This window comes from Pelophylax lessonae (assembly GCF_965119305.1).
Source record: "Pelophylax lessonae genome assembly, chromosome: 4".
In the NCBI taxonomy this organism is placed as follows: Eukaryota; Metazoa; Chordata; class Amphibia; order Anura; family Ranidae; genus Pelophylax; species Pelophylax lessonae.
In genome coordinates this window covers 584,066,320-584,094,038 of record NC_138771.1, presented here as the reverse complement: position 1 = coordinate 584,094,038, position 27,719 = coordinate 584,066,320, and the positions used below count along the sequence as shown (strand labels likewise).

At 43.0% G+C, this 27,719-nt stretch overlaps 1 protein-coding gene across 1 annotated transcript in view; it reads left to right on the top strand.

Annotated features, from left to right (window-relative positions):
* Positions 1 to 24,939, top strand: part of LOC309552802 (adhesion G protein-coupled receptor E1-like) — a gene marked incomplete at its 3' end in the record, with an annotated part of 46,358 nt that extends 21,419 nt beyond the window's left edge. Inside the window, exons 5-10 of the mRNA XM_082253715.1 lie at positions 918 to 1,112; positions 6,018 to 6,253; positions 6,404 to 6,464; positions 23,374 to 23,465; positions 24,340 to 24,508; positions 24,616 to 24,939. Of these exons, the coding sequence (XP_082109841.1) occupies positions 918 to 1,112; positions 6,018 to 6,253; positions 6,404 to 6,464; positions 23,374 to 23,465; positions 24,340 to 24,508; positions 24,616 to 24,939 (1,077 nt within the window). The remainder of the gene's footprint in view (positions 1 to 917; positions 1,113 to 6,017; positions 6,254 to 6,403; positions 6,465 to 23,373; positions 23,466 to 24,339; positions 24,509 to 24,615) is intronic.
* Positions 24,940 to 27,719: the final 2,780 nt, after the last annotated feature.

Here is a 27,719-nt window from a genome sequence, read left to right as displayed (position 1 = left end):
GGGCTTTAAAAGCCCGTGATAGGCCCAGAAACGTCAGTAAAAGCCAATGAGGGGGCAGGAGTCTGCTAGGAACGTGATTGGAGTGGTTACGGGGTCCAGAGGCCAATCAGGAGTGAATACACCCCCAGTATATAACATAGCCCCGCCAAACCTCTAGCACTGTAATACAGAGGCTTTCGAAGAGAGTGGAAGCATTTGTGTTTCTCCTGCTGCTTGTAAAGCTCCAGTGTCATTTTGCAATTATCTTCTGCTGTATGGAGCTGTTCTTTTAGTGTGAGGAAAGGGATATGCAGTGTAGTTAGGGTACTATATACCACTATAGTTAGATTCAATAGTCTAGTTTTTTTTTTTATTTCAATGGGGTTCTGGAATCCAAACTGAACTTTCGGGAAATTCGGGTGTTCTGGTCGAACCAAACTTTTCAAAAGTTCGATCAGCCCTACCTGCTGCCCGCTCGCAGTATATATACTGTGAGCAGTCGGCAGGTGGTTGAAGGGCGAGTGAGATAAAGTAATGGTACCATCAAGAATAGGGTGTCTATAGAGCGGGGTACAAAGAATCCATTTTAGACAAATAAGGCAAGTTGGGTTATTTAGAGCAAAACAGAAGATGATCCAAATGGTAGGTTCAAAGACTTAATGTCCCTCTAAATGCACAAAATATAAATGACTACAAACATTTTGATTGCCTTTAGGGATCAAAAAAGGCATTTTTCACTTTTTTTTCTTCATCCAAGTCAATATTAGGTTAGGGTTCTTTAATAATCAGGTGGTTATTTCAATAAACATTTTTCTGCTTTTATGCTTATACATATATACATGTGAAAATGAACAATGTTTGTAGATAACTTCTCAAATATTTAGCACGGTAATAATGTTCAAGTGAACAACCTAAAATTTTGTCTCTCTTATCTACAGGAGGACCGTGGCCTGATTCTGATCTCTCGGATTGGCTTAATTCTGTCCCTTTTCTGCTTGTGTGTGACTCTCCTAACATTCATCCTGTATCGGTCTCTGAGGAATGCTCACTCCTATGTCTTGACGGCTCTCTGTGGATGTCTCTTCCTTGGGCAACTTCTGGTTTTGGTGGGCCTGCATCAGACTGGGAATAATGTAAATGATTTTTTTGTGGTAACTAAAAACATCAAAGTTGAACTCCAGGCAGATCAAAAAAGATGATTTAGCTCTGTACTCATCAATACATCATTAAATGCATCAAATACATCATTTAAACTCCTCAGTACTGCCGTACGTATATACAGTGCCTTGAAAAAGTATTCATACCCACTATTCTCCCATTGACAACAACGATGGGGAACTATTCCTCGCACTAGTACCAATGATTGGTCACTGTTCCTTCCACTAACCCAATGATGGGGCATTTTTCCTCCCACTTACAGTGCCTTGAAGAAGTATTCATACCACTTGAAGTTAGCCACATTTTCTCATGTTATGACCATAAACATAAATTTATTTTATTGGGATTTTTTGCTATAGACCAACACAAAGTGGCACATAATTGTGAAGTGAGAGGAAAATGATAAATGGTTTTCAACATTTTTTACAAATAAATATGTGATAAATGTGGCGTGCATTTGTATTCAGCCCCCCCGGAGTCAATACTTTGTAGGACCACCTTTTCACTGCAATTACAGCTGCAAGTCTTTTTTTGGGTATGTCACTACCAGCTTTGCACATCTAGAGAGTGAAATTTTTGCCAATTCTTCTGAGCACAATAGATAAATCTCTGTCAGATTAGATGGAGAGCGTCTGTGAACAGCAATTTCAAGTCTTGCCACATATTCTCAATTGGATTTAGGTCTGGACTTTGACTGGGCCATTCTAACACATGCATATGCTTTGATCTAAACCATTCCATTCCATTGTAGCTCTAGCTGTATGTTTAGGGTTGTTGTCCTGCTGGAAGGTGAACCTCCACCCCAGTTTCAAGTCTTTTGCAGACTCTAACAGGTTTTCTTCTAAGATTGCCCTGTATTTTGCTCAATCCATCTTCCCATCAACTCTGACCAGCTTCCCTGTCCCTGCTGAAGAAAAGCAACCCCACAACATGATGCTGACACCACCATGTTTCACAGTGGGCACGGTGTGTTCAGGGCGATGTGCAGTGTTAGTTTTCCACAACACATAACATTTTGCTTTTAGGACAAAAAGTTAAATTCAGTTCACCTTCTTCCATGTTTGCTGTGTCCCCCACATGGCTTCTCGCAAACTGCAAATGGGACTTCTTATGGCTTTCTTTCAACAATGGCTTTCTTCTTGCCACTCTTCCGTAAAGGCCAGATTTGTGGAGTGCACAACTAATAATTGTCCTGTGGACAGATTCTCCCACCTGAGCTGGGGATCTCTGCAGCTCCTCCAGAGTTACCAATGGGCCTCTTGGCTGCTTCTTTGATTAATGCTCTCCTTGCCCAGCCTGTCAGTTTAGGTGAACAGCCATGTCTTGGTAGGTTTGCTGTACTGTGCCATACTCTTTCCATTTTCAGATGATGGATTGAACTGTGCTCCGTGAGATGTTCAAAGCTTGGGATATTTTTTTTATAACCTAACCCTGCTTTAAACTTCTCTACAATGTTATCCCTTACCTGTCTGGTGTGTTCCTTGGCCTTTAAGATGCTGTTTGTTCTCCAAGGTTCTCCAACAAACCTCTGAGGGCTTCACAGAACAGCTGTATTTATACTGAGATTAAAATACACACAGGTGCACTCTATTTACTAATTAGGTGACTTCTGAAGACAATTGGTTCCACTAGATTTTAGTTAGGAGTATCAGAGTAAAGGGGGGCTGAATACAAATGCGTGCCAAACTTTTCAGATATTTTTTTGTAAACCATTTATCATTTTCCTCCCACTTCACAATTATTTGCCACTTTGTGTTGGTCTATCACATAAAAACCCAATAAAATACATTCCCATTTTTGGTTGTTACATGACAAAAATGTAGAAAATTTCAAGGGGTATGAATACTTTTTCAAGCCACTGTATATATATATATATATATATATATATATATATATATAGATATATATAGATATATATATATATCTATATATATATATATATAAATATACAGCCTCATATTGTGGTGGTTATACCAGGATCCTGGTTGAGCCAATATAGTTTTTTACAGCAGGGGATTCTGCACAATTTAAAAATATTCAGAGCGGCTAAGCAGCCACTACATCCCTTTTACAGGCAGTGGAATGGGGTTCCCCTCTCCCGCTGCCACTTTTTCTGGGCTCTCCCATCCCATAAGCCTGGTAAGGATGCGACAGGTGGCATCGGCTATCTCGGTTTGATCAGAAAACCTATCTCGGTTTGATCAGACGTATTTTAGGCAAGAGTAGAAATATGGGGTCTAATAGACCCCATATCTCTCCAAAAGAGAACCTGTCATGGCCCACGCTGTTCATCCTTTGTGATAGCAATAAAGTTGATAAAAAAAAATGAGGATCCATTCACACCTATGAAGTTTGAGCATTTCTGCAGAGCTTTTTTAGTGGGGTTAACGGGAGTTATAAGAAATTTTCTAGCAAGCAAATGGAAATTTTCACATGAGAGAAATGTCAGAATTGGCCTGGTAGGCATGTAGTTAAAGGCACATTAAAGCTTTTGTTTTTTTAAATTAAAATAAACATGTCATACTTACCTGCTCTGTGCAATGGTTTTGCGCAGAGAAGCTCCGATCCTCTTCTTTGGGTGTTATCGGCCAGCACTCCAGGATCCTCTTCTTCGACAGGTGCCATGCGCCCCTTGGAAAACGACTTTCCATAGGGGCACCCGTGCATGCTCGCTCTCGAGCCGCCCTGCCTGTGTCTATGGAGCCACCCACTTGCGCAGCACAGCATTTGATTGACACCAGCTGAAGCCAATGGCTCCCGCTGCTATCAATCTTCCCAGGGAAGAGGGAGCCGCTACTCTCATGCACATTGCTGGTTTGCATCGGGCTCAGATAAGTATAAGGGGGGGCTGGGAGGGGTGTTTTTTTGTAGCACATAGAAAGCTTTAGGGTGAAAAACCTTAAGGCTTTAGAACCACTTTATTGTCTACAACAACCTTGTGCAGGAACTGAATAATACGCAAAATACAGTAGATCCGGAGATAGATGTTGAAGATGTTTTTATTGTTACTGCTACCTTTACCTCCCTCTTTTTATATTTTAAATGTAATCTCCACCCCATAATCATGCAATGTGACCATATTTTGGTAATGTCCCCCCAAGCTGTATAAGTTACACCACTTTGCCTACAGTTATGACAAACCAGGGACAGTTGGGAGCCATGTCTTCCATAATATTACATTGTATATAATATTTGGGTTTACTGTACTTGTATGTACTGATTAGTTGTATCTAAAGTGGTGACTCTTCTTAAAGGAGAACTTCACTCTACAATTAATATGTGCTGACACAAAGCAATGGAGAACAAGGGTTTGTTGTATGGGCGCTGCGTGGAATACAGCAGGCTTTAAGTGAGACATTGCACTTCGGCAGCACTGGAGAGGAGAAGCTGCTCTGAAAGTGATAAAGATAAAAAGACAAGGTGCCTCTAAGTGCAGTAGGCTCTGAGTATTTATTAGGTTAAAAGTGTAAAAGCACTCACATTTGGTAAATGTGACATGGGCATAGCAAAGATCTGTCTGTAGTCTTCCTATCCGCTGTGCCGAGTGGTTGCAATGAGGACATCCGGAGATTCGCTTTCTGTGGATGCGTCCTTTCGTCTGTGTCTCAGCTTAGTCGGCATGAGATTTCCTGAAGGCAGGGTGTGGACGCAGCGGCCGGTGTCCGATAGAGCGGGTGGTGGGCGGTTACATGTTTCGGAGCTCAGCTCCTTCGTCAGACCTCCACCTGCTGGAGGTAAAATGACATTTATATAGGCAACTGAAATCGTTATTACATGGGACAGGTGCATTCAGGCAGAAGAGAAACGGATAGGAAATTGAAACCAGCATGTGCATACCCCTAAAAGCTGGTAACATTGCACAATTATCGCACATGTGAATACTACATTACCATGTTAAATAAAAATATTTTAAAAATGTATAAAAAAAAAAATATATATATATATATACACACATACCCACATATACACAAACAATGTGTATGAAGACACAGTTCAAAGAGTATGCACCCTCAGGACATTGTTCAGAAGTAGTTAAAAAAGGAACAAATATCACAATAAAAAGTATAAGAGGAAAAAAAAAAAAAAACGCACATCCAACACAAAATAATATTCAAAGAGACCCAAAAGGTTATATTCTGTAATAGCGTATTAAATTCTAATTCCTCATTTATGCCCCCAGGGGACAAAACGTCAAGGGCATAAATCCAGTAGTTTTCTCTGCGACACAAACGCACAAACTTCTCTGCTTCAGAAAAGGTGGGAGGAATGGACTCTATGACCCATACTTTTAGGCCAGCACTAGATTTATTGTGGTGTTTTTTGAAGTGTCGAGGTACACTGTGGTCGTCTTTACCGGCCTAAATTGCTCGGAGAACATCGCTGTTACTGTTACTGTGCTGTTACTGTTATGTTATCGCATAAACTGTTATTTTAAAATCCCAAACTTATCTTTTAATGCTACAACATACAAATACATTTTAGGTAAATCTGCACTTCCAACCTTGTGGCAGCGGTTTTGAGAAAGCCCTCTGTTCCTGTGTAACTGTGCACTTCCACAAATCCAGCTCTATAAAGACATGGTCCTGACCTAAACCCTAGTGAATACTTTCAACATTTTTAAGAACTGGGATTGTGTGACTTCTCATCCTGACCTCACAAATGTTGTTTTGGCTAAATGGGCACAAATTCTTGCAGATTCACTCCAAAATGTTGTGGAAAACATTCCCAGGCTGTAATAGAATCAGTGAGGGGGCCAACTTCATGTTAATGCACATGGTTTTGGAATGGAGTGTCCTACAAGTGAAACAGTCAGATGTATACTTTGTATATATACTGTATATATATATATATATCTCTTCTGTGCATGTCTCATGTCTCAGGTCCTTTGTGCTGTGATTGCGGGTCTCCTCCAGTTCTCCTTCCTCTCTGCCTTCTGCTGGATGTCTCTGGAGAGCGCCCTACTCTTCATGACAGTCCGTAACCTGCAGGCCATGAATTACATGACATCTCAACGCTCCCATTTCCCATATGTTTGTCTAGTTGGGTTTGGAATTCCTGCCATCATAATTATATTCTCTGCTTCTATTCAGCCACAAGGATACGGAACAAAAAAACAGTAAGTTTTTTTTTTTTTTTTTTGGAGTATTAACTCAAATTATTCCTACATCGCTTATGGTAGCCTCAGAGTTTTCCCTTCCCTGATATACTGTACAAGCCTTTACTATGCCTATGATTGACCTGTGATGTAGCTCTGTGCTCTCTCTAGTTGCTGGCTCCGCCTTGATCTCATCTGGAGTTTCCTTGGTCCAGTGTGTGTGTTTATCACAGTGAGTACATAATATCAAACCTTTCATATCTTAAGGATCTTTCCATCAAAGGCTCTGTGGACAATTAACATCACATTTCTCCTAAAATTCTTTAAGGGTTCGATATATAAAACATTCCTTCCATGTATTATAATTGATATGGGCCAATGTTTATATTTCATGGATATGCACATTATCATGAACATTAACCCACTTACCCCCATTCTCCCACTGTAAGTGACCTGTACATTAATCTTTTTACCACCTCCTGTATCTGCATGTGATTTGTGCACTTTAAAGTGTAACTTAAAGCAAAACTTTTTCATTTTGGATAGAATAAGCCCTGTCAATTTTTTATTTGTTTTTTGCAATTTGTGTCTTATTGGGGAGATTCCCCTTTACTTCCTGTCCCATAGGCAAAACAGGAAGTGAGAAGGAATCCCTGCAAATTGAGGGAATCCAGACGTGTCACCAGGGTTGCCGAAACTAGTGTCCCAATTAGAAGATTTTCCCTCTATTAGTATTCTGATGTCAACCCAAAATTTGGGATTTTTTTTTAAATTTTCGACCATAATGATAAACCCGGAAAATAAAGAGGGTAAATTTCCCTAGCAGGGGCACATATAGCAAAAAAAAAAAAAAAGCTGGCAGGTGTTCTAATCCCTCTCCACTCTATCCAAAACTAAAAAAAACAAAAAAATGTTTTCCTTAAGTTACACTTTAATTATACTAGGAAAGCAAAGTACAAAGACAGCGCTAACAACAGGAAACACACCACATAGATTAAGGGTGGAGTCCTTTACTGGGTGCTGTGGCTGAAATGGCCTCCAGCCATTTAAAACGCAGCTCCAAGAAAGATGTTGCCGGAAACTCCAGAATCCCATGAAAATCTTTATTTGCTACATAAAGGTCAAGATTACCCACTTCAGCCCCGGAAGGTTTTACCCCCTTCCTGACCAGGCCCTATTTTGCGATTCGGCACTGCGTGACTTTAACGGACAATTGCGCGGTTTGTACCCAAACAAAATTTACGTCCTTTTTTTCCCACAAATAGTGGTATTTGATCACCTGTGCGATTTTTATTTTTTGCACTATAAACAAAAAAAGAGTGACAATTGTAAAAAAAAAAAAAAAAAAAAACAATATTTTTCACATTCTGCTATAGGACAAAAAAAAATTAAAAATCAAAATTTTTTAACATTTTAGACCAATTTGTTTTCTGCTACGTATTTTTGGTAAAAAAAAATCGCAATAAGCGTATTTTGATTAGTGTGCGCAAAAGTTATCGCGTCTACTAACTACTGGAAAGATTTATGTAATTTTTATTGTTTCGTTTTTTTTTTTACTAGTAATGGCGGCGATCTGTGATTTTTTTGCAGGACTGCGACATTGCGGCTGACAGATCGGACCCCTAACTGACATTTTTGACACTTTTGGAGGTACCAGTGACATTACTACAGTAATCAGTGCTACAAATATGCACTGTTACTGTATTAATGCCATTGGCAGGGAAGGGGTTAACCCTGTGGGTGATCAAAGGGGTTAATGTATGCCTGTATGCTTACTAACTTTTTGTGTGTGTGTGGGAGGGGGGGGGGGGGTTCTGTGACAAGTTAGCTGAAACTGACGATTAGGGATGATCGAATGGTTCGGGTCAACCATCGGTTCGACCTGAACATTGGCTGTTCGAGGTTCGGCCGAATTCCGAACTTTTTGCTGAAAAAGTTCGAAATTCGGCAACCAGAACCGACCAAAATGCAATGGGACAGGAAATGGGCTTTAAAAGCCCGTGATTGGACCAGAACCATTAGTAAAAGCCAATTGAGGGGGCAGGAGAATGCTAGGAATGTGATTGGAGTGACTAGGGGGTCCACAGGCCAATCATTAGTGAACATGCCCCCCAGTATATAAGATAGCCCCGCCAAATTCCTAGCATTGTAATATAGGGACATGGAAGAGAGTGGAAGCAGTTCTGTTACTTCTGCTTCAAAGTGTCATTTAGCAATTATTAGTGTGAGGAAAGGGATATCTAGTGTAGCTTTTTTACACTTTAGTTAGATGCAAAAAATTAGTTTCTGTAGGGAAAGTGTTAAGTGCCAGGGTGACCGTAGTGTAGTGTAGGGTGAACTGACTCTGACTGCTATGGCAGGGTGACCAAACCCTTCCATGTCAGGGTGACCGCAATAGAATCAAGTTTGTTTATATTAGGTCACTTACAGAACAGCGATATGGCTTCTTGCCTGTCAGCCTGCTTTTTGGCTGCAGGCGTTTATAGGGCTTTTTTGAGGACATGTTTGGAGTCAGGCATGACATCTGAACTTCTGTATAGGGGTATATATACACACATACTTATATGTATATATACACCTAGACATATATAGGTGTGATAGTAGCAGAAATTGATGCTTGCGCTAATTAAATAATTAACACCAATATGGCTCCGCTCCTATCACACCTACAGTGGGTACGGAAAGTATTCAGACCCCCTTAAATTTTTCACTCTTTGTTATATTGCAGCCATTTGCTAAAATCATTTAAGTTCATTCTTCTTCCTCATGAATGTACACATAGCACCCCATACTGACAGAAAAACACAGAATTGTTGACATTGTTGCAGATTTATTAAAAAAGAAAAACTGAAATATCACATGGTCCTAAGTATTCAGACCCTTTGCTGTGACACTGATATATTTAACTCAGGTGCTTTCCATTTCTTCTGATCATCCTTGAGATGGTTCTACACCTTCATTTGAGTCCAGCTGTGTTTGATTATACTGATTGGACTTGATTAGGAAAGCCACACACCTGTCTATATAAGACCTTCCAGATCACAATGAATGTCAGAGCAAATGAGAATCATGAGGTCAAAGGAACTGCCTGAAGAGCTCAGAGACAGAATTGTGGCAAGGCACAGATCTGGCCAAGGTTACAAAAAGATTTCTGCTGCACTTAAGGTTCCTAAGAGCACAGTGGCCTCCATAATCCTCAAATGGAAGACGTTTGGGATGACCAGAACCCTTCCTAGAGCTGGCCGTCCGGCCAAACTGAGCTATCGGGGGAGAAGAGCCTTGGTGAGAGAGGTAAAGAAGAACCCAAAGATCACTGTGGCTGAGCTCCAGAGATGCAGTCAGGAGATGGGAAAAAGTTGTAGAAAGTCAACCATCACTGCAGCCCTCCACCAGTCGGGGCTTTATGGCAGAGTGGCCCGACGGAAGCCTCTCCTCAGTGTAAGACACATGAAAGCCCGCATGGAGTTTGCTAAAAAACACCTGAAGGACTCCAAGATGGTGAGAAATAAGATTCTCTGGTCTGATGAGACCAAAATAGAACTTTTTGGCCTTAATTCTAAGCGGTATGTGTGGAGAAAACCAGGCACTGCTCATCACCTGTCCAATACAGTCCCAAAGGTGAAGCATGGTGGTGGCAGCATCATGCTGTGGGGGTGTTTTTCAGCTGCAGGGACAGGACGACTGGTTGCAATCGAGGGAAAGATGAATGCGGCCAAGTACAGGGATATCTTGGACAAAAACCTTCTCCAGAGTGCTCTGGACCTCAGACTGGGCCGAAGGTTTACGTTCCAACAAGACAATGACCCTAAGCACACAGCTAAAATAACGAAGGAGTGGCTTCACAACAACTCCGTGACTGTTCTTGAATGGCCCAGCCAGAGCCCTGACTTAAACCCAATTGAGCATCTCTGGAGAGACCTAAAAATGGCTGTCCACCAACGTTTACCATCCAACCTGACAGAACTGGAGAGGATCTGCAAGGAGGAATGGCAGAGGATCCCCAAATCCAGGTGTGAAAGACTTGTTGCATCTTTCCAAAAAAGACTCCTGGCTGTATTAGATCAAAAGGGGGCTTCTACTAAATACTGAGCAAAGGGTCTGAATACTTAGGACCATGTGATATTTCAGTTTTTCTTTTTTAATAAATCTGCAACAATGTCAACAATTCTGTGTTTTTCTGTCAGTATGGGGTGCAATGTGTACATTCATGAGGAAGAAGAATGAACTTAAATGATTTTAGCAAATGGCTGCAGTATAACAAAGAGTGAAAAATTTAAGGGGGTCTGAATACTTTCCGTACCCACTGTATATATGTGTAAGTGTATAAAAACATATAAGTATGTGTATATATCATAGGTAAAAAGGCGCTGGTAATCTTAATATATCACGTGTTATAAAAATGAATAAGTGATTTAAAGTGTAATATATGTGATTAAAAATTGCTACAAATATATATATGATCTACTATTGGTGCAATTAGCAAAGAAAAGTGCATACCAGTGCAATTTCAATTCAGAAGTGTTTGTGCTTCTCAAAGTAAATTAATCCACAAAGGTGTGGATCAGTGAACCAATAAATAGATATATAAAGAATTCCATACAAAAATCACATAAGAATATATAAAAATATAAATATATAAATGTGCTCCAAGTAGTGTTTAAAAGTCCAGGCAATAGCATGCAATCAAAATTGTGCTTGGCGGATTCTTATTAATCCCTTCACAGTGCTCCAGGTGCTGGGATGTGACAACCGTCAATTAAGAAGTGCTTGTGCTTCTCAAAGTAAATTAATCCACAAAGGTGTGGATCAGTGAACCAATAAATAAATATATAAAGAATTCCATACAAAAATCACATAAGGATATATAAAAAAATCACATAAGAATATATAAAAAAGTATAAATATATAAATGTGCTCCAAGTAGTGTTTAAAAGTCCAAGCAATAGCGTGCAATCAAAATTGTGCTTGGTGAATTCTTATTAATCCATTCACAGTGCTCCAGGTGCTGGGATGTGACAACCGTGGCCTCTTACCAGCTAGCAGCAGGTCACAAGGACCCCCAACGCCTGTGATCCCTTTATTGGGTGGATCAAACCTCTCCTCGATTGCTTGGATCTCTGGCTCCTATATTACTCGAGTTGGACCATGTAGTCCCCCCATACACATAAAGATATAGAAGAACAAATAGCCTCCAATAGTGAAATACTGTTTTATTCTCCAAAAAACATACACTATAAGGTGACAATTAGCTTCTTACTATTTGTTGTGCCCTCCTGGCACTGGGCAATTCGGCAGTACAAAATCGTTTTTTTGGGTCTTAGGAAGATATTCTCCGGGGATCTGCAGCACCCTGTATCTCCTTTCCCCCTTCTTTGTATTGCGGCGGTGGATGTGTATCCCAGCCTCTGTTCCGAATGCCTCTGTGTGTTACTTCCGGGTTAGCATTGACCACGGTCAATGGTCAATGCTAACCCGGAATCAAAAAACACCATTTTGAAGCCCTAAAATCCAATAAATGCCCCTAAAAATGCCTAGGGTTCTGGGTCATGCCCCAGGGACTATTAATCACACAAAAAAAAGTTCTTAAAAATTGTCATTTTTGATAGAAATTGTCACTTTTTGATAAAAAGGGTACCTGAGAAGTTTCAGCTCTGTAGCATGTCCAGAACCAGAAAAAAAAAGATCGTTTGTATTAGGTCACTTATAGAACAGGGATATGGCTCCGCTATTTTCACATCTTGCCGGTTTTGTAGCAAGCGTTTTTTGGGCACTTTTTGGGGGACTTTGGAGGCAGGTAAAACATCTGAACTTCTGTGTAGGGGTATATATACATACACCCATGTCTGTGTATATATACACATACACATATATAGGTGTGAAAATAGCAGAACCCTATGCTTGCGCTAATGAAATAATGAACACCAATATGTCTCCGCTCCTATCACACCTATATATGTGTATGTGTAAAAATAGATATAAGTGTGTGTGTGTGTGTATATATAACCCTATACAGAAGTTCAGATGTTTTGCCTGCCTCCAAAGACCACAAAAGAAAAAAAAGCCAGTTCGGGTCCCATTGATTTCAATGGGGTTCTGAAATCCGGGCCGAACTTTTGGGAAGTTCGGATGTTCTGGCCGAACCAAACTTTTGAAAAGTTCGATCATCCCTACTGACGATCTGTCCCTGCCTGTCTCACAGAAGATCTGCATGCATTGTTTACATAAGCAGGTGGGTCTTCTCCCGTTTACCAGATGATCGGGGGAGGAAAGCGGCAATGGCCTCCTCTCTTCCTGCGGCCCGCCTCCCGCTCTGTCTAAACACAGCCGCCGGTATCACATGGACTCCAGTCACGTAGTACTACGTGACTGGATGCAGGGGAGCCGCACTGCCGCAGCAATTTTACTGTGGGCAGTCGGCAAGCGGTTAAAAACAGTTGACGCATTTTGACATACAGCCTTGCTCCCGGCCAGTGTTAATTTTGACGTCAAATTTCAATTTAGTTTTAGTTATAGTCTTTTGACTAGGGATGATCGAACTTTTGAAAAGTTCGGTTCGACCAGAACACCCGAACTTCACGAAAGTTCGGTTCGGATTTCAGAACCCCATTGAAATCAATGGGACCCGAACTTCTGTAATCAAAAAACACCATTTTTAAGCCCTAAAACCCAATAAATGCCCCTAAAAAGTGCCTAGGGTTCTGGGTCATGCCCCAGGGACTATTAATCACACAAAAAAAAGTTCTTAAAAATTGTCGTTTTTGATAGATAGCCAATTATTGAAAAAATTAAAAAAAAAAAAAAAAAAAAGAGATTTCTTTGGATTTAGTGTCTGGGGGGTCTAAAAGGTGTACCTGTGAAGTTTCAGCTCTGTAGCATGTCCAGAACCAGAATTACAGCATACCAAACCTTCAAAAATGACTTTTTTGCTTAACCGCACCTTTCTTTTGCTCCTAATCAACGGCTCAGCCAATGTGTATGATGGGGACATAATGCAGTGCACTGGGAACAAGATTAGAGGTTTTTTTGGAAAAAGGTGCTGTCTCTTTAAATGTGCATATAATTAACGGGTGTATTTCCACAATGGGGCTTTTATTACCAAATGTTTCAAGAAGTCCAAAGATGTATGTAATTGCACTTTATTTCATGTAAAATGGTGTTTGGTGCACTTTAACTTGAAATCTCACAAGAAACAGACATATATGCACGGATACATTGAGGGTTAGGGGTAGGGGCCACAATGTAGTGCAGAGTGAACAAGATTAGAGATGTTTTGGATGAATACTGTTGTCTCTTGACTTTGAATAGAAGTAAAGGATGCTTAAAAATTGGGCATTTGGTGGTGCGGACGATGCCTTGACACCATATCCCTATGAAAGTGCTGGTAATGAAAGCAATAATTGCCTTTGTAAGGAAAAAAATTACAATGATATGCATCTGTGTGACAGGTGCGCAAAAATTGTTGTTTGGGTGTTGGCGGAGCCATACCACTGTAAGCCCAAAGAGCTGGTGTTGAAGAAGGCGTAAAAATTATGAAGGTGTGCACCTGTGGAACAGGTGCGCAAACATGGTAGTTTTGGTGTTGGCGGAGCCTCCCCACCATAACCCCAAAGAGCTGGCTTTGAAGAAGGCCCAAAAATTGTAAAGGTGTGCACCTGTGGAACAGGTTCGCAAACATGGTAGTTTTTGTTTAGCATAGCCTCCCCACCTTAACCCCAAAGAGCTGGTGTTGAAGGAGGCCCAAAAATTGTAAAGGTGTGCACCTGTGGAACAGGTGCGCAAACATTGTCGTTTTTGTTTTAGCATAGCCTCCCCACCTTAACCCCAAAGAGCTGGTGTTGAAGGAGGCCCAAAAATTGTAAAGGTGTGCACCTGTGGAACAGGTGCGCAAACATTGTCGTTTTTGTTTTAGTATAGCCTCCCCACCTTAACCCCAAAGAGCTGGTGTTGAAGGAGGCCCAAAAATTGTAAAGGTGTGCACCTGTGGAACAGGTGCGCAAACATTGTCGTTTTTGTTTTAGCATAGCCTCCCCACCTTAACCCCAAAGAGCTGGTGTTGAAGGAGGCCCAAAAATTGTAAAGGTGTGCACCTGTGGAACAGGTGCGCAAACATTGTCGTTTTTGTTTTAGCATAGCCTCCCCACCTTAACCCCAAAGAGCTGGTGTTGAAGGAGGCCCAAAAATTGTAAAGGTGTGCACCTGTGGAACAGGTGCGCAAACATTGTTGTTTTTGTTTTAGTATAGCCTCCCCACCTTAACCCCAAAGAGCTGGTGTTGAAGGAGGCCCAAAAATTGTAAAGGTGTGCACCTGTGGAACAGGTGCGCAAACATTGTCGTTTTTGTTTTAGCATAGCCTCCCCACCTTAACCCCAAAGAGCTGGTGTTGAAGGAGGCCCAAAAATTGTAAAGGTGTGCACCTGTGGAACAGGTGCGCAAACATTGTCGTTTTTGTTTTAGCATAGCCTCCCCACCTTAACCCCAAAGAGCTGGTGTTGAAGGAGGCCCAAAAATTGTAAAGGTGTGCACCTGTGGAACAGGTGCGCAAACATTGTCGTTTTTGTCATAACCAAAATGAGGTTCTGTGAACGTAAAGAGAATGAGAGGAGGGTTTGAGGGTGGCACCATGGTCCAGGCTTAAACTGAGGCTCAACTGCCACATCACAACGATAGCCTAGTCTACAAGGTCTGCATCAGGTGCATCAAAGCTTGATATCCACGACTGATTCATCTTAATGAATGTCAAACGGTCGACTGAGTCGGTGGAGAGTCTAGTTCGATGGTCTGTGACGAATCCTCCTGCTGCGCTGAATGCCCGTTCCGATAGGACACTGGAAGCAGGGCAGGCCAACAACTCCATGGCATACTGGGCCAGTTCTGGCCAGTGGTCTAATCTTAAGACCCAGTATGCCAGTGGATCGGATTCGTCACATGAAAAGCCCTCTGTGTCACTTTGTGCCCTCACGTAATCGTCCACCATGTGATGCAGACGGTGTCGATGCGATGTGGCAGCTGAGAGGCCTGGGCGGTGAGGACTAAAAAAAGACCGAAAGGCATCCGTCAACCGCACGCCTTCTCCAACGCTCCTCTCGTGACCACCAGTAGAATCCATGGTAGGTTGTCCCCGCCCCTGCACCCTACGGGAGTCGGGGAACATGTTCACCAGATTCCTCTTGAGACTGTCCTCAAGGGATTTGATCCTGTGGACTCTATGGGTGGATGGGAAAAGCTCCGAGACTTTACACTTGTACCGGGGGTCAAGTAGGGTGGCCAACCAATAGTGGTTAGTCTCTTTAATGGCCTTGATTCTGGGGTCCTTTCGCAGGCTCTGGAGCATGATGTTTCCCATGCGTCGCAAATTAGCGAAGGCCTGAGAAGCTGACTCCTCGGGGTCACTCATAACGACATTATCTTCAACGGGCTCCTCCTCCTCCCAGCCACGTACTACTCCAAAGTGTCCCGAGGGAGTCAAACTAGGCCTTGCAGATTGCCGCATGTCTTCCTCCTCCTCCTCCTCAAACCCTGCAAAAGTTCCCGCAGAATCGTCCTCCTCCTCCTCTTCCACCCCTGGATCCTGCTCGGGCCTCTGGGAGCTAGGCATAATGGGGTCAGGATTCTCAGGATAAAGGGGGCCTTGAGAGGCAAGGAAGTCCTCCTCTTCCTCCTGCTGCTCTGCCTCCAGTGCCCTGTCCATAATGCCACGCAGAGTGTGCTCCAACAAAAACAGTACCGGTAGGGTGTCACTGATGCATGCGCTGTCCCGGCTGACCATCCTTGTGGCCTCCTCAAATGGCGAGAGGACAGCGCATGCATCCTTAATCAAAAGCCACTGCCGTGGTGAAAAGAAGCCCAGGCGCGCAGAGCCAGTGCTGGTGCCGTACTCGCATAGGTATTCATTGAGGGCCCTCTGCTGCGTGTACAGGCGCTGCAGCATAGCCAAGGTGGAGTTCCAGCGGGTGGGCATGTCACAGATGAGGCGGTGTACCGGCAGGTGAAACTCGCGCTGCACTTCGGCCAAACGTGCAGTGGCACTGTACGACCGCCTGAAGTGACTGCACACCCTTCTTGCCATCCTTAGCACATCCTGCATTCCCGGGTACGAGTTCAAAAACCGCTGTACCACGAGATTCAGGACATGCGCCAGGCATGGCACATGGGTTAACTTTCCCTGACGAAGGGCGGCCAGGAGGTTTGACCCATTATCAGTAACCACCATCCCTGGCTGCAGCTGGCGTGGTGTCAACCACCTCTGGGCCTGTGCCTGCAGAGCCCCAAGAATCTGAGGGGCAGTGTGCTGCCTGTCCCCTAGACACACAAGCTGCAGCACTGCGTGACACCTTTTGGCCTGAGACATAGAATAGCCCTTTGAACGTTTACGTGGTATCTCATCATATTCAAAGGACCATCCTGCAGAGGAGGGCATGGAGGAGGTAGAGGAGGAGGAGCAGGAGGGGGTAGAAGTGATCGATCTACCCGGATCAGCGACACCACCAGCTGTTTGCAGACGTGGGGGCAACACTGGCTGCAGCACCGAGCCCTGGCTACAATCCCTTCCACTGGCAAGCAGTGTCACCCAGTGAGCAGTGACAGAAATGTACCGTCCCTGCCCATGTTTGCTTGACCAAGTGTCAGCCGTCAAGTGTATCTTACGGCTGACTGACTTGGCCAGGGATGACACTACATTGCCTTCCACATGTTGGTATAGGGATGGCAGGGCCTTACGGGAAAAGTAATGCCGACTTGGCACCTGCCACTGTGGAACTGCACATTTTGCGAAGTCACGGAAGGGAGCAGACTCTACCAGGTTAAATGGTAATAGTTGCAGAGCCAGTAGTTTAGCCAAACTACTGTTTAGACGCTGGGCATGTGGGTGGCGGGGAGTATACATTTTTTTTCGTTCCAGCATGTGTGGAATCGAAATTTGGCGTCTAGATGATACAGCTGGTGGTGTGCTGGAGGTAGATGCGACACTGCCTGCTATATCATCATCCCTGCCAGTGGAGGCTGCCAACAGGTGACGAGTGACTATAGCAGGGCCAGGAACAGACTGATGTGCAGGTGGAGCAGGTGGAGCAGATGGAGCATGAGGAGGAGCGCGAGGAGAACTAGGAGGCCGACTGACCAATCTTTGGCCCTTTTGTGGGTTCTTTAAATGCTCCTGCCAACGGGCCGAGTGGTGGGTTGTCAAATGCCTGTTTAGGCAGCTTGTACCCAGGTGGTTGACATTTTTGCCACGTTTTATACCCTTCTTACAAATCTTGCAGATCGCAACTGTTTTATCTGCATGGGATATCTCAAAAAAGGCCCAGCAAGATGAGGTGTGTATAGTGGCCCGGGAGACAACAGGTGCGGCCTTAGATGGAGTAGGCCGTCTGCTCTCCCCTCTTGCTTGCTCTGCCTCCTCCTCAACCTCAGACCCAACATCTGACTCCATCAAAGACTGAGCATCAGGCCTGGCCTGGGAGACAACAGGTGCGGCCTTAGATGGAGCGGGCCGTCTGCTCTCCCCTCTTGTTTGCTCTGCCTCCTCCTCAAACTCAGACCCAACATCAGACTCCATAAAGGACTGAGCATCAGGCTGGAGTAGATGGCCGACACTGTGGTCAAACAGCTCAGCTGACTCCTCTGCCATGTCTGAAATTGGGTCTAAGGGAGGACATGAGGTGGACATGGACTCATCTTTATTTGTTCTGACAACTGCAGAAGACTGACCACTTTTCTCTGCCTGGGTCACTGTAGTTGCAGATGATGCCGATGATGAGGGTTTGTTCATATAGTCCACCACCTCCTGTACATACTGTGGACGTATAGCTTGGCCACTGCCGGAGAACAATCCAAATGGTGGCCTGGCTGAGGACTGACCACCACGTCCACCCCTGCCTCTAGACACCCTAGAAGCTGTGCCCCTTTCCGCAGCAGGGCCACGTATGCCTTTTCTTGGTCTACCAGGCATATTTCTCAATGATGCGTTGGCAACTGTGTGCGGTGAAAAACGCACACTGCTATGCGACCCACAGTTGTCGCTGGATACAGCACAGCAGTTGCGGTTCACGCACAGTAGCAAAGCCTTTTGCACAGTGGACCTAACGCTTTGAACAACAGGCGTTAGGTTGTCACTGATGCGTTGGCAACTGTGTGCGGTGAAAAACGCACACTGCTATGCGACCCACAGTTGTCGCTGGATACAGCACAGCAGTTGCGTGTCACGCACAGTTGCAAAGGCTTTTGTACAGTGCACCTAACGCTTTGAACAACAGGCGTTAAGTTGTCACTGATGCGTTGGCAACTGTGTGCGGTGAAAAACGCACACTGCTATGCGACCCACAGTTGTCGCTGGATACAGCACAGCAGTTGCGGTTCACGCACAGTAGCAAAGCCTTTTGCACAGTGGACCTAACGCTTTGAACAACAGGCGTTAGGTTGTCACTGATGCGTTGGCAACTGTGTGCGGTGAAAAACGCACACTGCTATGCGACCCACAGTTGTCGCTGGATACAGCACAGCAGTTGCGTGTCACGCACAGTTGCAAAGGCTTTTTTACAGTGCACTTAACGCTTTGAACAACAGGCGTTAAGTTGTCACTGATGCGTTGGCAACTGTGTGCGGTGAAAAACGCACACTGCTATGCGACCCACAGTTGTCGCTGGATACAGCACAGCAGTTGCGGTTCACGCACAGTAGCAAAGCCTTTTGCACAGTGGACCTAACGCTTTGAACAACAGGCGTTAGGTTGTCACTGATGCGTTGGCAACTGTGTGCGGTGAAAAACGCACACTGCTATGCGACCCACAGTTGTCGCTGGATACAGCACAGCAGTTGCGTGTCACGCACAGTTGCAAAGGCTTTTGTACAGTGCACCTAACGCTTTGAACAACAGGCGTTAAGTTGTCACTGTATTTTGCTGCCTAGCAAGCACGTATACCTGCTGTGATACAGCAGCACTGTGCCACGTGCTCACTAAACAGAACCCTCACACTTTCCCTACAGAAACTAAATTTTCAAATCTAACTAATGTAGTACAAAGTTCCCTAACTACACTAGATATCCCTTTCCAATAAATAGAAAGCTCCATACAGCAGAAGACTGACACTGTCCCTTAAGTTTTTTTTTTTTTTTTTTTTTTAACTCTAAGAACCAGCACAATCGCTGTATCTAACTACACTGGCTGTAAGCTAAATACAATTCTGCTATATGGAGCTTTAGAACCACTCGATATGTAGGAAATGTAGTGTAGCAAGCAGGAGTCAGACAGAACTGCTTCAACTCTCTTCAACAGGCTCTGGATAACTGTGCTAGGGGTTAGGCGGGGCCATCTTATATAGTGTGGGGCGTATTCACTCCTGATTGGCCTCTGGTCCCCGTAGTCACTCCAATCACGTTCCTAGGAGACTCCTGCCCCCTCATTGGCTTTTGCAGACGTTTCTGGGCCAATCACGGGCTTTTAAAGCCCAGTTCCTGTCCCAGTGCATTTTGGGCGGTTCTGGTGGCCGAATACCGAACTTTTGCCGCAAAAAGTTCGGTATTCGGCCGAATATCGAACATCCAATGTTCGGGTCGAACCGATGGTCGACCCGAACCGTTCGATCATCCCTACTTTTGACTAAAATGGCATTTTAGTTTTAGTCTTATTTTAGTCTTTTGTCTAAAATGCCATTTTAGTTTTAGTCGTATTTTAGTCATCTATATTGTTTTCGATTTAGTCCTATTTTAGTAGACTAAAATCACCGGTACATTTTAGTCGACTTAAATAGAATGAGTTTAGTTAAATTTGAATGCATTATTCCTTTAGAAATGCAATTACATTATATACTCTTGGAGTAAAAATCTAATATCATTTTTAATATTTCTGGTATTAAGATTTGAACACGCACTACAGACCCAGATTTAGCCATTGTGATATATTACATTTTTATAAATGAAACCAAGGTTCATAAACAAACAAAAATATTGCTTTTCGACAAGCAGAAGTACAACTTGAAAATTTAAAAACCCCAAAAACTGTAAACTCTGTTGGCTGTAATGCCATTTCACATTTAACCTGAATATATTACCAACATTAAAAATTAGGAAAACAAATAAGAAAAGCCTTTGTCCTAATTTTTTTTTTCTTTCAGCGGCTTAGTAGATGACCCCTATGTATTCTTATGTGGTAGAGTAGTGTTAATTTTGACGTCAAATTTGGATTTAGTTTTAGTCATAGTGTTTAACTAAAATGCCATTTTAGTTTTAGTCATATGTTAATCTTTTGACTAAAATGCCATTTTAGTTTTAGTCGTATTTTAGTCATCTGAATTGTTTTAGTCTTAGTCGTATTTTAGTCGACTAAAATAGTATTAATTTAGTAGACGAAAATATTTAAGTCGACTAAATTAACACTGCTCACAGCGTGATGCTGTGAACAAGGCTGTATGCTGACTACACCTCAGCTGTTTTTAATCTTGACCTTTATGTAACGAATAAAGATTTTCATGGGATTCTGGAGTTGCCAGCTACATCTTTCTTGGAGCTACACTTTAATTATGTCTAGTGAACCATTACCACACTCCAGCATGTTTCTTCATTTCCCAAAAGGTGTGGCACAAAATAAGATCACCTTAAATAGGGTAATTTTAGGGTTTTTCATACTGTCCTGGCACTTTCATTTGATATGTTTTATAACAGAAAGTAAGGGAAACTGCTATTTATAAAATTTGTGATCTTTTTTTCTATTCTATAGTAAAACATTAAAAAGCCAGTGGTTCTTAAATGTCATTAAAAGAAAACTCTGTCTGTTTAAAAAATGTATAACATTTGGGTACAGTGTTGTACAGTATGTGCAAGTAATAGTCGGTCAACCTATCACAGTACTGAAAATGGAAATTGTAAATGAAGAGGTATTACAGGCTTGTATCGGAAGTGAAAGTCAAGCCACAAACATGTTTTCCAGTTTTGAATAGAGGAGTAGAACTCATGTTGGGTTTTTACTGCTATTAGGTGCTGGGTTAGAAAGATTTTCCCTCACTTCCTGTCCCACTTGCAGCAGTTAAACTAGACAGGAAGTGAGGGAAAATCTGCAACTGGGATACACAGAAATAAAACTCTGTAACGGGTTTTAGCCTTCTCTTAAATATCATTTTTTTCTGTCTGTGTTCCTGTTAGAAAGTCCTCTTCCTTCATATCTGGCAAATTTCTCAGGCTTGGATACAGTATAAACCTTACAGGAATCCAAATCCTTACTCAGCCATCCAAAACTAAGATAAAAAGTATTTGGCTTGACATACACTTTAACTATTTCCCATCATTGTTTAGATAAATAGACCCCTTAATGTCTTATTATCTCTTTTTCTCATGTAGAAGTTTGGTAAACTCCATGCAATATTTTTGATTTCAGTGGATAAAACTAAAAATCAGGATGTCTATTGTGTATTGATATTACCTGCATAAATGTGTGTGGGAGGATGTCTGAATAAAATGTTAGCACATAGGCTAGTAGGATAAAAGTGTAAATGTCAATAAATAAATTGAATAATACATAGATGTAGCACCCTACAAGGTAGGTGCTAGGCAAAGTATAGTGGGCCTTGGCTGCCTAACAGCAGGGCCATGATTTTCAGCTGGGCTGTCATGTCTCCCAGGTGTTGCTATGAGACTGGGGAGTCTCCCCACAGGCTCCATGAGAAGGGTTCTCATTAGGCAGTAGAGGAAACCCAATCAGTGGCACATTCAGGCCTGTATCTACCCCAGAAAGGCAGATTCTGCCACACAGAATGGGAGAGGGTATAAGTTTGAGGGGAGCGCATTACGCAGCGTCTTTGGCGGGAAGCAGAGTCCCAGGAGGGAGAGTACGGCTGTCTCTCCTCTTGTCAGAAGGATCAGGTGTCCCGGGCGGCTTGCCTGAGGGGACAGAGAGAGCTGAGCTGCAGAGAGGATCCGGTGTGCCGAGGACCAGCGGAGTTGAGGGGGGCCCAGGTTCAGGAAAGCATTCCAAGTTCATGAGTAGTGTAAACTGCCCCTGGGGGGTCTGCCTAGCTGACAGAGGGGACCGCTCCGGTGATGGTCCAAGGGATCCAGGGGCTAGCTAGCGGTAAAGGGGTACCTAGTGAGAGGACCCTGATGTGTCAGAGGGGATGCCTAGTGAGAGGACCCTGAAGTGTCAGAGTGGGTGCATAGTGAGAAGACCCTGAAGTGTCAGAGTGGGTGCCTAGTGAGAGGACCCTGAAGTGTCAGAGTGGGTGCCTAGTGAGAGGACCCTGAAGTGTCAGAGTGGGTGCATAGTGAGAGGACCCTGAAGTGTTAAAGGGGGCTCCAGCGGTTGGGCCCTGAAGAGTTAGTGCCGGTTCACACTAACGCAGCACAACTTCGGGGGCGACCTGTGAAGTTGTGTGCACCGCGACTTTGGCGCGACTTGCACGGACTTCATATAATGAATGTCTATGCAAGTCGCTCCAATGTCGCCCCAAAGTAGTACAGGAACCTTTTTCTAAGTCAGAGCGACTTGAGTCGCTCCTATTAGAACGGTTCCCGTAGCATTGCATGGACCGCGACATGTCAGGCTGACCAGTCGCCTGACAAGTCGCGGTAGTGTGAATGGGGTCTTAATGTGTGCAGTGTACAGTGTTGAGAGTTGCAGCAGCACAAGCAGTTACAAGGAACTACCGCAGTCAGTGAAGGGCTGGAGGGAGCTGTTTACAGGACTTTTGAGCTAAGAGAGTGTCAAGAGTCAAGTTCACTACAGTCCATGATCTGTTGAGCTAACCAGAGGGTTACAAGTCAAGTTCTAGCACAGTTCAGTAATAAAGCAATCTTCAAGTGCCAGTAAGCATTGGTCGGCATTCAGCTGGCGTCAAGACAGCGCTTACAGGCATTTTTCTGCAAAGTGTCTCAGTGAAACCTAGTTGAGCCAGAGGAGTATCCCACTCATTCCCTTCTCCCATCCCCATTATCAAATAAACAAAACAAACCAAAGATGCCGGAATGGTCATTGTCTCAATTCTCACACTTGGGTACACTTGGGTACCAGTGTCACCGGTAACAATGGCAGACCCAACTCAGGCCCAATGCCTGGAAAACCTGCTACATATAATTTATACATTTGTGATCTAGCCTGGCAAAAAAATGTTTGATCTTTTTGTCTTTGGCAACTTCATTTTCACAAAATGTTTCCTCAGATAAACTTCATCCTCTTGGTTCTTACTTTTGTGATCCTGAAGAAAAAGCTGTCATCTCTCAATGCAAATGTTTCAACTTTAAAAAACACCCGGTAAGTTCGGTATATACAGGTTTATTCAGTAAGGGAAATAGCAATGTATGGTATTCCCTTCCAGGAATACATTGTCCTAAGGGTGTATCACTATCATACTGTTGCAAACATGAAAAAATGCTGTTCCAGACTTAAATGCAGTTTTCAATGCTTTACTTAAGCTTAGTGTTTAGGATAGGAGGAGAAAGAAGGTGGAATACCCAAAACACACATAGGGCTTCTACAGCTTGGCTAGCAGTCGTTGGGTGGTCCTCAGACTCTAGAAACATGACACAGAACTTCTTCTGAAGGACACAGCCCTTCAAAACAAGATGTTAAATCTCCCTTCTTATACCCACATGCCTTAAAAAGTAGGACAATACCTTCTATGCTTTGGCCCTACGCCTAGGGCCTAAAACCAGTCATGCAGCCTTCTCTAGCAAACCAAAGGAAGCCTAGGATGGACCGAAGGGCCTCCCTTTGCATAGGTGGAAGGCCTGGAAAAAGTCTTCCTGTCCCCAGATGAGAAAAACGACAAAACACACCCACTCTCCAAAGCCAAGAGCTGCAAAAGGACCTGTCCAGAACATTGCATCCCTATTTTGACAAAGCTAGGTCCAACCCACTGATGATAAGTTCGTCAGAGGTTAACAAGTTGCAAAAATAGACATGACTCTCTGTATCTACCACTGACACATGACAATGAAGCCTCGTCCACTGTGTATTTTTGACAGGGGTGTCTGGATCATAAGGCAGACTAAACAGAATTTAAATTCCTTGAAAAAGTAAAACAGATCCTATTATTGTATTTTAATTGTGTATTTACCTGCTTGCCTGCAGTATAGTTTTTTTTTAAATATTAGCTTATGTTCTTTGATTCTTTTTTTTCCCACAGTCTTTTGACATTCAAGGCTTTGTCCCAGCTCTTCATATTGGGATGTACCTGGATTTTTGGCCTCTTCCAGTTTGGGTCGGGCTCCCTGGTCATGTCCTACATCTTCACCATCTGCAACAGCCTCCAGGGACTGTACATCTTCTGTGTGCACTGCCTACTCAACCACCAGGTCAAGTGACACATTCAGTTGTTTATCATGTCTCATGATACAGTACATACAATGCTATTCTACAGATACCTGCTAAAAAAATTAATAGTATTCATTTACATCTCCAGGTAAAGGAAGAATATAAGAGAGGATTTCGCAGATTCCTTTCTAAGAAGTCAGAAACAGAAGTCGTATCTGGCAGTGCAGTGCCCATGATGGTGAAGTCTGTAAGTTTGGACTTTAGTTTGTTTTCTTGTTCTCAGCATACATTACAAAAAAAGTTATCAGACCAGATTAGAGATGTGCTATATATATTGTCCATATTCTCTTCTCTTGATGTTCTGCTTAGACCAGTAGCCTCCAAACTGCAGCCTACAGGCTGGATGAAGCTCTTTGCTTGCCTTTATTTAGCCCTTGGGGCAGTCCTCCCATTGATACAAGACACTAATTAACAATGAGGCACCAATATTGGAGCATAATTCCCCCACTGATACCATCAATGGGGTAATATTCCTCCCACTGACACCAATGATTAGGCTCTATTCCTTCAACTAACACAAATGATAGGTCACTATTCTCCCATTGACACCAGCGATGGGGCACTGTTCCTCCCACTAGTAGCAATGATGGGTCACTGTTCCTTCCACTAACACCAATGATGGGGCACTATTCCTCCCACTTACAGTGCCTTGAAAAAGTATTCATACGCCTTGAAATTTTCCACATTTTGTCATGTTACAACCAAAAACATAAATGCATTTTATTGGGGATATTATGTCATAGACCAACACAAAGTGGCACATAATTGTGAAGTGGAAGGAAAATGATAAATGGTTTTCATCATTTTTTTACAAATAAATATGTGAAAACCGTGGCTTGCATTTGTGTTCAGCCTCCCGGAGTCATTACTTTGTAGAACCACCTTTCACTGCAATTACAGCTTCAAGTCTTTTTGGGGATGTCTCTACCAGCTTTGCACATCTAGAGAGTGACATTTTTGCCTATTCTTCTTTGCAAAATAGCTCAAGCTCTGTCTGAATGGAGAGAGAGCGTCTGTGAACAGCAGTTTTCAAGTCTTGCCACAGATTCTCAATTGCATTTAGGTCTGAACATTGGCTGGGCCATTCTAACGCATGAATATAATTTGATCTAAACCATTCCATTGTAGCTCTGGTTGTATATTTAGGGTTGTTGTCCTGCTGTAAGGTGAACCTCTGCCCCAGTCTCATATCTTTTGCAGACTCTAACATGTTTTCTTCTAAGGTTGCCCTGTATTTGGCTCCATCCATCTTCCATCTCTGACCAGCTTCCCTGTCCCTGCTGAAGAAAAGCATCTCGCAACATGATGCACCACCATGTTTCACGGTGGGGATGGTGTGTTCAGGGTGATGTGCAGTGTCAGTTTTCCTCCACATATAGTGTTTTGCTTTTAAGACAACAAGTTTAATTTTGGTCTCATCTGACCAGAGCACCTTCTTCCACATATTTGCTGTGTCCTCCACATGGCTTCTCACAAACTGAAAACGGGATTCTTATGACTTTCTTTTAACAATGGCTTTCTTCTTGCCACTCTTCCGTAAAGGCCAGATTTGTGGAGTGCTAATAGTTTTCCTGTGGACAGATTCTCCCACCTGAGCTGTGGATCTCTGCAGCTCCTCTAGAGTTACCATGGGCCTCTTGGCTGCTTCTCTGATTAATGCTTTCCTTGCCCGGCCTGTCAGTTTAGGTGGACGGCCATGTCATGGTAGGTTTGCAGTTGTGCCATACTCTTTCCATTTTCCGATGATGGATTGAACAGTGCTCTGTGAGATGTTCAAAAGTTGGGATATTTTTTTATAACCTAACCCTGCTTTAAACTTCTCCACAACTTTATCCCTGACCTGTCTGGTGTGTTCATTGGCCTTCATGATGCTGTTTGTTCACTAAGGTTCTTTAAAAAACTTCTGAGGGCTTCACAGAACAGCTGTCTATATACTGAGATTAAATTACTCACAGGTGGACTCTATTTACTAATTAGGTGACTTCTGAAGTCTACTAAACTAGTACATGGATTGCAGGAAAAAAACTTACCAGGAAAGGTTAAAGGACCTTAACATGTATAGCTTGGAAGAAAGAAGAGACAGAGGGGATATGATAGAAACTGTTAAATACATAAAGGGAATCAACTCGGTAAAGGAGGAGAGCATATTTAAAAGAAGAAAAACTACCACAAGAGGACACAGTTTTAAATTAGAGGGGCAAAGGTTTAAAAGTAATATGAGGAAGTATTACTTTACTGAGAGAGTAGTGGATGCATGGAATAACCTTCCTGCAGAAGTGGTAGCTGCAAATACAGTGAAGGAGTTTAAGCATGCATGGGATAGGCATAAGGCTATCCTTCATATAAGATAGGGCCAGGGACTATTCATAGGTTTCAGATATATTGGGCAGACTAGATGGGCCAAATGGTTCTTATATGCCGACACATTCTATGTTTCTATGTTTCTATGAAGGCAATTGGTTCCTCTAGATTTTAATTAGGGGTATCAGAGTAAAGGGGGCTGAATATAAATGCATAATACACTTTTTACATATTTTTTATAAATAATTTTGAAAACCATTTATCATTTTCCTTCCACTTCACAATTATATGCCACTTTGTGTTTATGTTATCACATAAAATCCCATTAAAATACATTTACGTTTTTGGTTGTAACATGACAAAATGTGGAACATTTCTATAGGTATGTATATTTTTTTCAAGGCACTGTATACCAATGTTGGGGCACTATTCCTCTTCCTACTGACCACAAGCACTATATAATTTTTTTACTCCCACTGACCACCAAGCCTAGGACATTGTTTACTCCCACTGATACTGCAGCATTTTCTACATCCACTGGCCATAATTTAGCCCCCTTTAAATTCTGAAGACCAGTAAACTGTCCCTTTGTTTGGAAAGTTTTTAGACCACTGATTTAGACCAATCAATAGCTAATACAGTATAGTAAATCTGAATTCCAAACAAACAATGCAAACCCCAGCCCTGTAAGACTAAAGGACCCTTTGCCAACCCTGGAGATGGATCCTGTCAGTAGCCAATAGGCAGTGCCCACATCACCAGTAAGAGACGTGAGCACTGCAGGACCTTCCCACACAGAGCAGTAGAAGGAGTCATACCCAACCTGTCATGTGACTGATGTTTCTGGTAAGTATTTGGGGGTCTTTTTTTAACATAAATCTTGCAATAGTT